We start from the raw sequence: 16,172 nt of genomic DNA on the forward strand, positions 1-16,172 counted from the left end.
TTGGGTGCACCATAGTCAGAAAATTTCCAATTCTTCATATAGAGGCTGTAGTCAAATTCACATTGCACCAACAACTGTCTACAGGTAAACTATATAAGAGTGGGATTAATTTATCACATTTATAGTGTCCTTTTACTGCCCAAACTTTGAAAAAAAAAAAAAAAAAATTGAAAATTGCCAAATTGAAAGCCTGATTTATAAAGGGATGAAAAACGCATGGGTCTCAGATCGGGTTACTTCTGTCCCATCAAGATTCAGGTGTAGATATTCAACTCCTACACAACAGATGCTTAGCAAATGCACATCAGCTACTACAAATCCAGTGGTCCCTGGTTTTTAAATAAAGGCTGATACAGAACTTAATTCACTAAGAGGGCATAGATTTTAATAATGGAAGGCATACTTGGTGAGCTCTTTTTTGGGATATGGCAAACAAGCCTGGGAATCAACAGTACTATTTCCTAATTTTAAGTGCCACAAAAAAGTGTCCACAATTACTGCACCTGTCACAGGGTCTAACAGGAGTATCAAGTGAGGGCACTTCCAGAAAAGTTATAAGCCAAAACACAAGCTTGAGAGAAATATGACCTGTTTCACTGATTGCGTGAAGGAAAGGAAACATTTTCTGGCTGCACAAGCCTTTTATTCTGGTGGAGTGTGCCTATGTTAAACAGATTCAACTGACTTTGATATGAGTTTAGCATACCAAAATCGCACGTGTATGTGATTGATATCCTCTGGCTGTCAGAACAAAAAAAGAAAAGAAAAAAATATATACAGAACAAAAGCTTTGAGGTTGTTGAGGGAAAGGGCAAGTGGTAGGAGAAAAAAAAAATGGGTGATGTATGTCAGGTGAGGAGGCCTGTGAGGAGAGCGAGGAGTGAGATAGAAGATCCACTATATTTAAAATAAAAAACTTGGTTGATAGAAGAGAGGTAGGTTAAATAAAGAGAAGATGAAATGAGTGAAGGGAAATAGAAAAGAACAAATACAAACAGATGGACAGAGACACAGGTCCACTGAGGAATCTAGTGCGTGGTTTGCTACTAGATTTATAGGTGACTCTCTCTGACGTTTGGTGGTAAACCGTCCAGCCTGTAAAAATGAATATAAGAGGGAAGAAGAGAAGAAACAAGAGAGACACTTTGTAAAAGTGCACAGAGACTGGGATGAGAAACCCCCAACATCAAAAGCACCAGCAAAGGATACTAAGAACGAGTGCACGATATGCAGGATCCCACTATATTATCTGCTGATTAATGGGAAACTTAATTATCATCCGTCTGATGATGGAATTTCAGCCAATAATTACAACTGATAATGGAGATTTAAGCGGAGCCGGGGGAAAAAAAAAAACATCAGGTAAGGGTAATGTGGTTGTAGCTGGGATTTTATTATTTTGTTTGTCTCTTTATTTAGTGTTTATTTGATTGGGCCAAATAAAAGTATTTACAATGTTTATAGCTTGGAGCAATTTGCAACATCTGGCCCTAGAAGTGTTTTTTGCATAAAACCAGAAAATACACTACAATTTAAGATTAAAATTTCATAAGAAATTTTAGTGTTGAAAAAAAGTGAAAATATGCAGTGCATCAAAATTATCAAATAATAAAAATAGTGAATACAAATATTCAGGTAAATTAAAAAAAAAAAAAAAAATTTAAACCAGAACATTTTGAAAGCAATAAAAAAAGAAGAATAAAAAGAAATAAAGTTTCAGATAGAAATCCACAGTTTTTAGCAGCACAAAGCTGTTGAGTTCTTGACTACCTTAAGTTCAACTACCTTAAGTTCAAGGAGGGATGCTGTCGTCACCAAAATCCTTTCCATTCTCATTGCTAATTTCAAAATATTGTTGGAAAACTACAAAAAGAGCCATGTTTTATTGTATGTCACTTGCCAGCAAGTTTTAACTGTTAGAATGGAGACACAGTTCTTGGTTTTACAACAGCCAAGCAGACATTTACCAACTGTTACCCTAAAAAGGTATCTGTCTCTATTTTTAATAACAATAAAATAACTAATAAAGTGATCCATATTTATTAAATATATTTTATTATTAAATCATTATTCTTTGTACTTTGGATTATAGTAAATTAAATGCAAATTATTTTCCATGTTTTCCATTTTTTTTTTTTTTAGTAACTGTGAATGTGTCATGAACCGACTATAAACTCGCTGTTCTTTGCTTGTTTTATTTCTCCCAATGCTACACAGTAAAATTACCGGATACAGTGCCAACCACCAGTGCCAACAAAAATTATCGGTTATCGTTATCGGCTCAGAAATTCCACATCGATGCATCCATATTACTTGCGACACAGATGGTAGATTCCAGAAAACAATACAGATATTGATATATATAGCACAAGTGCCACTTCTCCTTTCCTTAATCCAACAGATGCTAGCCCCCTGATATGAAAATTTACAAATTTGTATGCCAAACAATGTGAATATAAAGTATGTAGTGTTTGAATGGTCCTACATACTGTAAAAAGTTTACAGTCCAATTAAAATGAAGCGGTCCTGTTAGTGTCTGCAATCCTTCAAGGTGAAACTCTTTTGACAGACGGTATTGACAACATGGACAATTTCAAGCATTTACCTTAACCTCTAATGTTGGTTTAGTAGACAGGATGTCCCATCCACACATACCAGCATGCACATGAACCTATAATGTGTACCTTGGCCAGGGCCTGCCTGGGTGGCCATTCCTTCACCATGTAACCCAGCGTAGATGTCATCTGTGGAAAAAGAGCCCTTCAAGGAACAGGGTTGCTGTGTGTGGACCTGCTCTGGGGCAGTGTTGGGCTGACTGCTGGAGCTGGAGGTGCCAGTGGAGTGGGCAGAGCCATCTGACAGAATTGAACTTTTAGCCGGCGAGCTGGATGAACTGGCAGCACTCTCGCCTTGGAAAAAAAAAAGACAAGCACAAGCCAGAGTGAATCACTATGAATCACACACTCCTACATTCTTCTGAACCTGATTCCAGATCGACAAAATGTATGCTTCAGACTGAAAATGCTCTCCCATACATAAAAATCAACACATAAACCACTAGTCACCCCACCATCCCAACCTACACACACACACACACACCTTTCCTCTCAGTGGCGGCGTTAAGATTGTTTTTAAGGTGCTGCACCATCGGATTGAGCAGTTTTCCGGCCTTCAGCTTGTGTTTGCTGGCCCTACGCCTGCGGCCGCTTGGGGGTGCAGCATGTAGTAGGCCGACATTGGGGGGCAGAGTTTTGCCCAGCTCCTTGTACAGATGCTCAATCTCACGCCTCTGGAACGCCTGGAGATCAGAAATCTCCTTCATGTGCCTAATGAAAAGGTACAGGGAGTGAACAGAACGGCATTAACTTAAAATATTTCTGCAAGACCATTGACAGCCTGTTGACCTTCCCTCAGTAACTTATTCCCTAAATAATCCACTAAAGCATCTGTCACTATGGCTTGCAGTCATGATACCTGCGTAGAGAGAGATTCTCTCCCGATACGCGTGTTGGGTTACTGATTCATCCCAAAACCTCTCATCTTTCAGAAACAACTCAGATGAAAACCTCAACTTAATAGCATCTGATCAATTTGTGGCCTGAAAATATTGAGAGAAGACAATAACATGCCAGCGCAGAGCGCAGAGTTCCTTGGCCAAAATTGTGTCCAAGATCTTCTGGTGACATGGTGTGCCACCCAGCCAGCTGATCTACCACGATGCAATGACTATCCTTTTGGTTGACTATGCCCACCTGATCTAAACCGTCCACACAGCAACACTGAAGGTTTTCATGCACGCAGTGCACCGGAAAAGAAAGTTTTGTGATATTCTAAGAACATGTAAAAATCAGTTATTTCTATGTTTTAGTTTAATGTTATTAAGGTCACAGTAATGTAATTTGCATCCGGCAGCCAAAAATAGCAGTAAAAGCAATGAGAAATATACAGTGTATTTGGGTTCTTTATGAAAGTCAAATAATCCTCATAGCACCTTTACTGTTGCCAGAGTGAATGCCGTAATTATAGCATAGCCTGTTTAATTGTTGATAATCATTAATTGATAACACTTTTTTTTTTAAATTACGTTATAAACCATTACTTTTGGATTTCTCTGCTACCAGCACAGAAAAACTCTTAGTTTGGTTATTTCAAGTGCTGGGGACAGGATATTACAAAATTTTCACTGCATATACAACATCATAAATTTGTTCTGGAGTTTGGGTAAAATTAATGTTTGAAAGTTCATGTTACAAGTGCAACTTAAATTATTTTTACAGTATTCGTGAAGTATCTCACCAGATCATTGTTTTTAAATAAAAAAGTGATAAAGCACAACTTTTTTCAATAACTTGGTAATGTGATATCTACTAAATAATCACTAATATTGGGAGATGATAAGCCTCACTTGACCAAGGTGTCATGACTAGCAGCCAGTCATGACCATTAAAACATGGTTAGATGTCAGTTAATCACTGGGATCATTTTATTTTTCTGCCATATATCTATTGCCAGTTAACACAATGTTGTTTTCCTCCAAATGCCGTAAATATGAATTAAATCATGCACAGGAACATACCTGCACATATGCTACTAGAAAACTAAGGATACAGTTTTAACATTTGGTTTTATGAGAACATAAATTGTTACATATCAGTTTAATCTGTATTCACTCTCTCTTTCTCAATTGTTTTTTTACTTAAGAGCGCTAAACTAAATGCTATGTTTGCAGGTGTAGTTATGGCTAATATTGTTGCTAACTGACTTTTGAAAACTGGATTAATGTGCGGCGTTAAATTCAAACTATTTTGAAATTACCGCAGTCAGATCATGAGAACTGATAAATGAGCTCTCTATTGTGGGAAATATGAAAAATCACAAATTCTCTTTTATAATTAAAGGCTATAAAAACCATGCATTGTATACTGACGTATATACAGTAGTTTAGATTGAAAATTAACGTGTCATGAAAACACTGCTGACAGACTTTGCAACACATTTGTGCAGCTGTGGGTGAGTGCATCTGTGTAAGTTACTTTACTTTTCTCTCAGTTTTTGCAGTTCCTTCCTCATATCTGCATCCTCAAACTCAGAGTCATTGTCACTACTGATGTAGGATGAGTGGGCATGTCCTGCAGAAGGCGAGAGAGCGTGACCATTCATTGCCATGGGCTGTTGGCTCGGTGAATCAGAGCTCTGCTCACTTTTGCAGCGACCAGAGCGCCGCAGAAAGGCCACTGCCCTCTTCATGAGGTCGCTACCACTGTGCTCAGACAGGGCATGAGCTGGGGGAGCAGGGTGGGCCGGAGGGAGAGCTATGCTGCTGGTGTCTTCATCTGCTGAGTCAGAGTAGAGGTGAGAGGAGTGGAAGTAATGGTGATGGGTCGGAGTGTCAATGGTCTGGGCCCGGGGGATATGGTGCGGGGTGAGATCAGGGCTGGAAATGGGGTTGGCCCGGTAGAAGTTTGGTGGGGCAGAGTAGCGATTACTACTGATGGTTTTGGATGTTCCTGGATTCTCATCATCAGCTGCAGCTGTCAGAGCGGACCTGCCCACAGCTGCAAAGCCCTTCTCTTTCCTGCCTGGGTCCTGGGTCTGCATGTGAGACCCTCCAGAACCACTAGAGGGTGCTGGGGAACTGCAGGTGCTGCAGCTTGTCTGGCTTTTCTCTACACGACAAATGACATCCGGTGGAGTAGGGATGATCTGGAAGGAAGAGAAGCTCATGTTCATAACAAAATCAGGTCCCATAAACATCATCAACTATGCAATGTTCAAGCAACAAAATGGACACAGGGCGAACAATGAAATAAGTAATAACCCAAATTTTACTTGGTTCAAAGACATTTTTATTGAGCAGATTTGCTCATTAAGAGTGAAAAAGTGGAAAAAGGGGTTTTACTTGAAAATGTCTTTTGGAGCTGTGTGAAGTGGAGCTGGCAGCCACATCTCTTCCTTTCAAAACCCTGTTAGCTGCTAAAGGACCAGGAAGGAGAATTTATGTCAAAATAAACCATTTTTAAACTCTCATGCAGTAATAATGTGATAAAGATTTTACAAAAATAATGTTACCTACCTCCCACTGCAGAGTCACTTAGTGCACCCACACTATCTGTGCGCTCAGGAATCTGAGGCTAAGAGAGAAAGAGAGAACGGTGTGTGTGTGTATATGGGAGGTCGCAATCATTGGAATAGTGGCAAATGGTAAATCACTAGATGTGCTAGATCAATGTGGTAAGACTAGCCATTATCCCCTCCTGACCTCAGTTTAGTTTGAATGAGTCAGACCCTGATTCAAAATGAAGCTGCCAGAGAAGGAGATTATGATGAATTATTATACTGACAGCAGTAATTTTGTTACCCTCCCTTGTTCCTAAATACAGTATTAGTCTTGCTCTTTACAGCAAATAGTCAAATCAATAGCACATTCAATGATATTTCCTTTACCTTAGCTCCTAAGAAACCTCTGAATGCACAGATTTCTCTCTCTTTTACACACTCTCACACACACACACTCTCACACACACACACACACACACACACACACACACACACACACACACACACACACAAAGCTTATTTTACCAGTGGGTCCCCCTTCTTCTTTGTAAGTGCTCCTTCGGTGCTTTGGGTGTCTGAGACTGGAGCGGAGCTGACACCCTCTGTGCTAGAGGCCTGGGGGTCAGATGTCGTGCTTGAAGGCTGGGAGGGAGCATGCTCCTGGTACAAAAGGTTTCTCAGCTTCTCATCCAGAGTCTTGATGGTGCGGTCAACAAACTCCACCCTGCGTGGTCCCTCACTGTCCGACTCTCCTGGCCCCCCACTCGCTGGCTGCTGGTGGCTTGATGACTGGGAGTTCTGGGAGGTCTGATGTGCTGGACTCTGGGGCTGGGAGGTCACTGTCCCAGGCTGCATAGGTGTGGCAAAGGGTTGCTGCAGGACCACAGACTGATGGGAAGACAGCTGAGGGGGTAGTTCTCCAGTAGGACTGGCCTTCTCACATTGCTGATTAGTTTGAGATGAGGCCAAACCACCAGCTGCTCCTTTATCAATATCCACATCCAGAGAGACAGGTGGCACAATAGCACAACATGGCATCTCCGTCACCATGGAGACAGCAGAGATGCAAGGTTCTTTTGCAGCAAAAGAGTTTTGATGGCTGACACCAGCAGCAGCAACAGCATGTATAGTTACACCCGGCTGAGTCCGCTGGACCCGAGCTTTTGGGTTTTGGTCTGGAGGTTGCACTGAGGTCTGAGCAGCAGGGGGCAGAGAGGAGGAGGAGGACTGGCTTTGGGAATATAAAGATGCGCCTGGGGTAGTCACTGCAGTTGTGTTGCTGTTGGGCCTGACTGATGTTGAAGCAGACTTTTCAGATTCTGAAGAAAGAAAAAGATCAGGGTTAATTAGGGGGAGAACAGATTGGGAGTTACACAGCCAAGGCCATGAAGACGAGAGTCGGGGTCCTGTGAGTGCCAGGGTGTTATATCACTGCTTGGCTTCCCCCATCAGGTTCTTTCAGCTGGAGTATAAATTCTGCCCTTCACTTCTGCGTAGAACCACTGCAGAAGCACTCTTATATAACTGACCCCCACGGACGAACCACACAGATGCTCACTCTAATGCATGTGCAATGTCAACAGCAGCAAGAAATGCACAGATGATTCAGTTTATTCTTTAGAAAAATATACTCCTAGCAGAAAAAGTAAACCCTCATATTCAAAAATTTAGTTTTAATAAGCAGTAAGTAAAATGCATCATACGCTTGGTTGTAGAGGTGTGAGATGTAGCTTTCTCTTTGTCTAGCATGGGTGTCTCAGCCACAGGGCAGATGATAAACCAGCGCTTGCCAGTGTGGAGGACTGTCAAGGACAGAGAGAGAAAAAGTCATAGATCATCTATTTTAAACATCTTTTATAAAATTAGTTCAGTTGAAGAGCTAAAAGTACTGACCGATCATTTTAAAAACAAAATAACAATGAATGAGAAAATACAGATTTTTAAGTAATTAAATCATTCTTATTCCAATGTCACACCATAACAGGCCTCTTAAAAATCAAAATCTACAGGGAAGCAGCTAAGTTTAACGAGAACTGAAAAGTGTGAGTTGAATTTGTTTGATTGAATATATGAGTTCCTGATGGTCAAAAGCCTTACCATTTTGTTGGTACACTAGTTGGGGGGTGCTGGGTGCTGAAGCCTTGAATCCCACAAGAAAAAGAAGGATTACTACACAGAGCTGATGCATGTGCATCAGTTTAATAGACATTTAAAGGTGTTCCCCAATGAGCCAAAGAGCTGAACTTCAGAAATAAATTCATTTAGAACAAATGTCACATCAGCAAGAACAGTATTTTTGGCATCCCTTGTTGGCAGCGTTGCATGCAAAGTCATCTTCAGTGCTCTCAGCAAGATGCATCCAAGGCAGAGGCACCCGTAGACAGACTGTGCTATCACAGCTATTAACTATCAGCAGTTCCTTTCTCACCTCTCTTCGCAGTGTGTCAGTTCCTTCAGTCTGATTGGGAGTGCCTCTCTGGTCATAGTGCCCCTCACCCTCTGTGTCCTCACTCAGCATGTCCTCAGCTTTGTCCACAATGTCCTTCAGCTGTTCAATAAAGACGTCTTTTTCCAGAGGTAGGATGAAATCATTCTCCACCTGTACAGAAAGATGTAGAAAAAGACAACAGAACTTAAAAAGGTTTTTTATCTTAACAAGCAATGCTTAAAATACAACTGTGCTCATGGCTGTGCCAGGAACAACAGATGCATGTTTAGAAGTCTCTAAAGAGTAAACAAAGGAAAATGATTAATATTCCAAAATATATTCTTTTAATGTAGTTTGATGCCAAGATAGAACAAATGTTTTCTCTATTCAATTTAAGGCATAAGAAAATTTGATGACTACATTAACATCATTAGTTAAATTTATTAATATTTCTAAGCATCTCACATCACAAAATTTAATAAAACATATTGCTTTAGTAAGCTTCACAAGCAGGTATTTGCCTTCGACCAACTATTTTATACATGATAAATTAGTGGATTAGTTATGCCATGAAATATTCATCTATCTAGCTATAAATATGAGCCCAACATCAATTGGTTGGGGTTGGAAAAGAGAGAAAGAGCAAAAGAGAGACAGAAAGATTTTTTGCTGCATTGCAGCTCAGAACAGCAACACAGGGAGTTTCTGAGTTCTGAGCCATAATAAAGCATCTCAGACAATGCACAGCTTACAGCACACGACAAAGACCTTTGTAACAACTGAACTACCAGCCACTTTGTCTCCTACATACCATGTATGTAGCAATCTCCTCTGGTGCATCTCCATCCAGGTCAAACTTAAAAGTGACCATCTTATGGTTATGAGTTTCCAACTGACACTCTACCATCTTATCCCCAGTGTTACACACCTGCAACAAGAGCGGACAAAATAAATGCGTTATCTACTATCTCATTATTTTTGAGCACGGCTGTAAAGAAATGTGTTCCTTGTTGGAATATATTTTGCCTACTCACATTGAGCATGTTGAGCTTTGGCCTGCTAATCTTCTCTTGACGTGAGCGCGTGCGTGTGGATCTGCGGTGGTGTTTGCGGACTTTCCCTTCACCTTTACCTCCATGTGTCCCCTCATAACCATCACTCATCTCTTTCCCTGATGTGGCATCAGAGTTGACACTGCTTTTGGGAAGAAAAAGCAAGTACATCAGTGTAATTGCTGCTTTATTCTTTATTATCTGAATAGCAAACACACAGCACTACATTTAGGTGAGCTAATGTGGTTTCAAGATACAAAAAAAAAAAAAAAAAAAAAAACGTACCTGCAGTTTCACTTAGAAAAATAAAATAAATAATAAATAAAACAAGTATCTAAACAAGTTATCTAAATTAATAGACCAGCACCCCTAGCATCATACAGTCTTCTGGGTACAACAGACAAAAATCCTGTGCTGGTAATGAAAAGAGGCTAATGGTCTTTACCTCCTCTCATTGATATGGAACTTAAAAAGGTTTTTTATCTTAACAAGCAATGCTTAAAATACAACTGTGCTCATGGCTGTGCCAGGAACAACAGATGCATGTTTAGAAGTCTCTAAAGAGTAAACAAAGGAAAATGATTAATATTCCAAAATATATTCTTTTAATGTAGTTTGATGCCAAGATAGAACAAATGTTTTCTCTATTCAATTTAAGGCATAAGAAAATTTGATGACTACATTAACATCATTAGTTAAATTTATTAATATTTCTAAGCATCTCACATCACAAAATTTAATAAAACATATTGCTTTAGTAAGCTTCACAAGCAGGTATTTGCCTTCGACCAACTATTTTATACATGATAAATTAGTGGATTAGTTATGCCATGAAATATTCATCTATCTAGCTATAAATATGAGCCCAACATCAATTGGTTGGGGTTGGAAAAGAGAGAAAGAGCAAAAGAGAGACAGAAAGATTTTTTGCTGCATTGCAGCTCAGAACAGCAACACAGGGAGTTTCTGAGTTCTGAGCCATAATAAAGCATCTCAGACAATGCACAGCTTACAGCACACGACAAAGACCTTTGTAACAACTGAACTACCAGCCACTTTGTCTCCTACATACCATGTATGTAGCAATCTCCTCTGGTGCATCTCCATCCAGGTCAAACTTAAAAGTGACCATCTTATGGTTATGAGTTTCCAACTGACACTCTACCATCTTATCCCCAGTGTTACACACCTGCAACAAGCGGACAAAATAAATGCGTTATCTACTATCTCATTATTTTTGAGCACGGCTGTAAAGAAATGTGTTCCTTGTTAGAATATATTTTGCCTACTCACATTGAGCATGTTGAGCTTTGGCCTGCTAATCTTCTCTTGACGTGAGCGCGTGCGTGTGGATCTGCGGTGGTGTTTGCGGACTTTCCCTTCACCTTTACCTCCATGTGTCCCCTCATAACCATCACTCATCTCTTTCCCTGATGTGGCATCAGAGTTGACACTGCTTTTGGGAAGAAAAAGTACATCAGTGTAATTGCTGCTTTATTCTTTATTATCTGAATAGCAAACACACAGCACTACATTTAGGTGAGCTATTGTGGTTTCAAGATACAAAAAAAAAAAAAAAAAAAAAAAAACGTACCTGCAGTTTCACTTAGAAACCCATCACACACTAACAAGCACCAAATATGCACATAATGTCTAGTCAGTATGCCCAACTAAAGATGGTGAATTGATGGAGAGGGATAGTAAATAAAGTGTGTGATAAATAAAACAAGTTATCTAAATTAATAGACCAGCACCCCTAGCATCATACAGTCTTCTGGGTACAACAGACAAAAATCCTGTGCTGGTAATGAAAAGAGGCTAATGGTCTTTACCTCCTCTCATTGATATGGAACTTAAAGAAAAGGTTTTGTTAAGTTTATTACTGCTCCAGGATGCCTGTAGGATTTGGCAAAAGTATGATACATCAGCCAAGGGTGATGATGATCATGAGCTTAAAAGGGATAGAAATGTGTAGGGGATTAACTATCTGCTATCCATTATGAAGGAGCAGCTGACTTTCTGAAATTAAAAGGAGTCTTAGCTACTGCTGGCGTTCATCAGAGTGCTCTCTGGTTTTACAGACATGTTATTGTCTATTTGGAGTGCTGTCGTTTGATTGACACTCTGGCAGAAAAGAGAGAGACAACCTAATAGCCTGTTCAATTAGGTCCACATTACAAAATAAATAATAGGACAAACAGCACGATTTTTACTTTAGGAGGAAGAGCTAGCTAGTTATACCTTGTTCCGTCATTTGTGATGTTTGGTGGAACACCCTCAATGTTTTCTGAAGATAAACAATGTGTCTGCCTCTGGAAGTTTAAACCAACACAATAACAATGTAGCTAACCTATGCAAGGTTCTGCTAGGCAGTCTTTCAACATTTATGTTTACAACTTGCCCTTTTGAGAGTTTTGGTGTAGATACTGTACTGTAACAGTGTAAACAACAGTTTCCAAAAATGTAAGTCTGAAGTAAGAGAGGTCCAAAAACTGTTAAAGACAATGTGCGATATGTCAACGTAAATGTCACTACTTATCAGGCAGAATGGTCCTCTAAGAATGAATGTCCATTTGACAACATCTGAGATTACTCTTATCGAATAAGCATTGTTTAGACATACAATCATTGACTCTTCACCAGCAAAGATTGCTGAGGGAAAATAATATAGTACCTGTCATAGCTCTGTCCTCCAGTTTGTTTCTCTGTGGCTTGATCCTAGAGACAGAACACAATCCAGAAACAACCAGAGAGAATGAATAAAAGATAATAAAAGAGAGTACCATGCATGAGCCATTTCATTTAGGTTATGTTCCTGACAGTGACTTGAGAGAAAGTACAGTGATATTGCATGTGAGTGTACTGGTATGTTTTCAAAGCAATGTGGGCAGAATGTGGAAGAAATAAGTTGTGGGGACTAAAAAGTGTGGAAGCGAGTCATGTGTCCATACCTCCGTGTTGGTCTCTGTTGGACCCAGACCTGCAGCTCCTGTTAGAGTACTGATATGTTTCTGCTGAGTCAGACTGGAACTGGCAGACCCAGCTGATGCTCTCTTAGAGTCAGAGGACTGCAGCAGAGGAATTTGGCTCTGAACCTGACTGTGGGCCTGTGTCTGCAGGGCCAGCTGGCATGGGTTACTGTTGTCCAGATGGGCAGCAGTGGTGGTTGTGCCTGGGTCAGCCCCATTCTGCACAGGTGAGGAGAAGAGTACAGGTTGAACTGGCTGAGCAGAGGGGACAAGCTCAGGATGGCTGACCTGGGCCTGCTGGGGAACCTTCTGTACAAGACACACAAGACAGCACATTATTATTAATTTTATTATTATACATAATTATTTTATCTTGGAAGATTCCATGATGTGAAAACAATATGACAGAGATTATCACAATCACAGGTTCACTTAGGTAAAGCCACCCTTATCAAACACGAACACTCAAATTCCAGTTCACACCTTCTTGGTAAACATCTGCACTCCATTGCTGCCATCATAATTACCTGTATCAGAGGCTGAGTGCTGCCATTTGTGGGAGAGTGTGTGTTTTGAGATGGGGAAGTGTGTATGGGATGGGTGGTTAGTGTCGATATAAATGTCGGTTGCGAATGAGAAGCTTCACATTTAACACTCTGCTGCAGAACAGTGGTGGGCTGGTGCTGTGGGGATGTGGGTCCCATCTTACCCAAAACGGGTGAGGGAGAAGGTATGAGGGACACTGGGATGGGTGAAACTAATGCATTTTCAATTTGCAGAGGGGAGAGAGGGGAGACAGAGGGGGTTACAGGAAGAGCTGGTCCAGGAGAAAGGAAGATGTGATTGAGAGAAGAGGAGGTTGAAGGGTGAGGGGCAGTGCAGGAGTGAGGATAGGAAGATTCAGTCACAGCTGTCATCACCTGGACTGTGGGATACTGTGAAGGAAACTGAAGGGAAAAGAAAAAAGGAAGAAACAGAAGAAAATCAAATAATCTAGAGAACTAATTTCATACATAGGAGGAAGGTGTATCAAGATAACTCCCTCAGTGAATATTGTTACTGGCCTGTAAATTTAATTCAAGCTAGAAAAAAAAAACTGCAACGACATACAATAACTAAGACACAAGGAAAATTAGTGGGTATTATCCAGGTAAGATATTGTGAAATCAGTGAGAACAGACGAATAATACCTTGGATGGGTGTGTTGGTGGTAGAGAGGTTGATATCTGAAGCGACTGGGGTTCTTGAATGACAGTAGCCGGAGCCATTGACTGTTGAGGAGGAAGTGCCTGGGCCAGCATACTGGAAGCAGATTGGGTGAGATTCTGCCCATGGCCCTGTCCATCTTGTCCCAGGTTGGAAATGCTCTGACCAGCAGGAATATTCTACAGAGGAAGAAGAAGAAGGAGAAAAACAGGGAGCAAGTTCAATAATGGCAGGGATTCCAGTTTCATCTCTCAGTTTGGAAATCTGCATTTCCTGCTATTGACCCAGATCAGAGTAGCTCACATTTTCCATTCTGTCTCTAAGCCTGGAATCAGTCAGAATCTACTGGAGTACCATTCTGTCTGTTTTGTACCACAAAACAGACACAGAGTAAGCCTGGGAGGGCTGGCAGATGTAGCGGGTAAAACCACTGCTATTGTTTTCATTACTGTTTCTATTATCTCTCTGTTGGCGGTTGTCCGAGGAAACTCATGTTTATTAGGCTGTTCATTTTTTCTTTCACCTACTGTCCACCAACACAGCTGTTTCCAATTCTGCTGCACCAAATCAAAACCAGGTACCATAATATCAGTAGGACCAAAACTAGTAACAGCACTGCCATTAATAACCATGTTAACTTGTTTGATTGCATTATTTTCTTTCCCTCCCACAGTGATTCCCACAGTGACAGTGTGTTGAGACAAAGGCATTCTACCTGATTCAGGAAAGCAGCGATGCAAAGATAGGGTTGAAACTGATAAAAAATGAAAACAGGGCGAGGTCAGAGGAGGGAAAACAACCGTAAAATTCAAAACTGGGGCACTACGTATGCCACCTAGCTATAATGAACTGCATCAGCACTCACCTGTTGGGCAATATGTGCAGCATGGCTATGCTGGGAAGAGGCTGGAAGGCTCTGCGGAGTCACTACCTGGGTAGCTCCTCCATAGGTCTGCGGAGCAGCGGTAGACTGTGCAGGCTGGTACTGGGTCTGAGCTGGAGCAGTCTGTTGCTGCAGCGTATTGAGGGCAGGATGTGCATAGCTCTGAGAGGCAGAATCAGGTAGACCTGCAACAGGGTAACTCTGGTGTGTGGCTGAAACCTGCACAGCAGGGGTTGTTGTGGGATGAGCCTGAGAGGCTGGGGTGTGAACCTGTTGGACTGTGGACTGGGATACATCCTGGCTCTGCTGTGGAACTGCTGTTTGCATGGCTTTCTGACCATGCTGCTGCAGACTTGAGGTGTGCAACTGTTGCTGACCAGGAGACTGAAGAGTTTGAGACTGCTGCGTAGGCTGTTGTGCCATTTGTTGGTGTATGAGATGCACAGAATCTTGGTTATGCTGGAGCTGAGGTTGAATATAAGCCTGCCCAACATTTTGCGTTTGTTGTATACTGGATTGAGTATTTTGTGGTACGGGCTGTTGGTGCTCTTGCTGAACGGGTATCTTTTGGCTGAAAAGTGCTGGTGTGGAGGAGCTCTGACCATACTGCTGACTTGGTAGTTTGACTGCGGCTTGGACGTGCTGCAGTGTGCTGGGAGCTTGTGCAGGATGACACTGGGCTGTGGCTGCCATAGCTGGGGCTACAGATGCCAGAGGGTAGCTTTGTGCCGGCTGCTGTGGTGCCAGGGTGGCCGCTGCTGCTGCTGCTGCTGCTGTGGTCTGTTGCTGAACTGCAGTAGGATATCCTGACGCAGACTGAGCCTGTTGTTGCTTTGGAGTCACACAGTTCTGACACGTTTGTTGGACTTGCAAAGGAAAAGTTAAAGAGCTTGCTGCTGATGCCTGCTGCTGTTGATGGCCTAGTACTTGGTGACTCTGTGCAACATGTTGTGGAACAGCTGATGCTGCAGCTTGGGTCTGTTGAAAAGTTGGAGGTACATAGCTAGCAGCGCTGCCTGCATGCTGGATGTTGACGAAACATGGACTAGCTGGAGCTGGTGGTGCAGCACTGGGTTGACCAGCATATGGAGCAGCAGGGTAGCTGCGTCCAGGCTGGAGGTACTGCAGTGGTGTGTGCATTGCTGTGCTGGAAGAAGGCAGACCCTGGACAGGTGGTTGATTCTGGTGGCCTGCAGAACTGGTCTAAGGAAACACAGCAGAGAAATTCAAGCTATACCCTCTTGTGAGTGAATCTTATGGGTCATGGATAAAATCCAATAAAAGCAGTAATTGTGCCAACTACATTAAGTCATACCAGATGCAGATATCATGAAAGGATGAGGGACAAAAATAAGTTAATGAAACATCTGTTTCAACAATGAGCAGGCAGTGATAGGTGTGAGCTAAAATAAGGACACAAGGGAGAAATACCAGGAGACCAAGAGGAGGGAGAACAGACAGTGTCCCCTTCTTCAATCAGAGGGCATCTATCCAAGGCAAGCTAAGGAGAAAGACAGCTGTAGCATTGGGCCAGTAAAGCAAAAGGGAAGAAATATTAAAATCTAAATCAATTCTAG

General features: G+C 41.6%; 1 protein-coding gene across 11 annotated transcripts in view; it reads right to left on the reverse strand.

The window, feature by feature from the left end:
• The window catches only part of LOC120803898 (serine/threonine-protein kinase WNK2), a 45,934-nt gene that overhangs the window by 5,946 nt on the left and 23,816 nt on the right, over positions 1–16,172 (reverse strand). For 5 of the 11 annotated variants that reach the window (XM_040152912.1, XM_040152906.1, XM_040152907.1 and 2 more), the window contains 18 exons: positions 14,578–15,798; positions 14,428–14,466; positions 13,697–13,891; positions 13,034–13,453; positions 12,489–12,815; positions 12,212–12,255; positions 10,831–10,993; positions 10,610–10,726; positions 8,486–8,656; positions 8,155–8,197; positions 7,761–7,859; positions 6,583–7,376; positions 6,074–6,131; positions 5,900–5,973; positions 5,039–5,703; positions 3,100–3,326; positions 2,685–2,909; positions 997–1,095 (listed from right to left, as the gene is read on the reverse strand). In XM_040152912.1, coding sequence (XP_040008846.1) covers positions 997–1,095; positions 2,685–2,909; positions 3,100–3,326; positions 5,039–5,703; positions 5,900–5,973; positions 6,074–6,131; positions 6,583–7,376; positions 7,761–7,859; positions 8,155–8,197; positions 8,486–8,656; positions 10,610–10,726; positions 10,831–10,993; positions 12,212–12,255; positions 12,489–12,815; positions 13,034–13,453; positions 13,697–13,891; positions 14,428–14,466; positions 14,578–15,798 — 4,981 coding nt within the window. The remainder of the gene's footprint in view (positions 1–996; positions 1,096–2,684; positions 2,910–3,099; positions 3,327–5,038; positions 5,704–5,899; positions 5,974–6,073; positions 6,132–6,582; positions 7,377–7,760; positions 7,860–8,154; positions 8,198–8,485; positions 8,657–10,609; positions 10,727–10,830; positions 10,994–12,211; positions 12,256–12,488; positions 12,816–13,033; positions 13,454–13,696; positions 13,892–14,427; positions 14,467–14,577; positions 15,799–16,172) is intronic. The other 6 variants (XM_040152911.1, XM_040152910.1, XM_040152908.1 and 3 more) reach the window with 5 other exon arrangements.

This window comes from Xiphias gladius, chromosome 18 (genome assembly GCF_016859285.1).
Source record: "Xiphias gladius isolate SHS-SW01 ecotype Sanya breed wild chromosome 18, ASM1685928v1, whole genome shotgun sequence".
NCBI lineage: Eukaryota > Metazoa > Chordata > Actinopteri > Istiophoriformes > Xiphiidae > Xiphias > Xiphias gladius.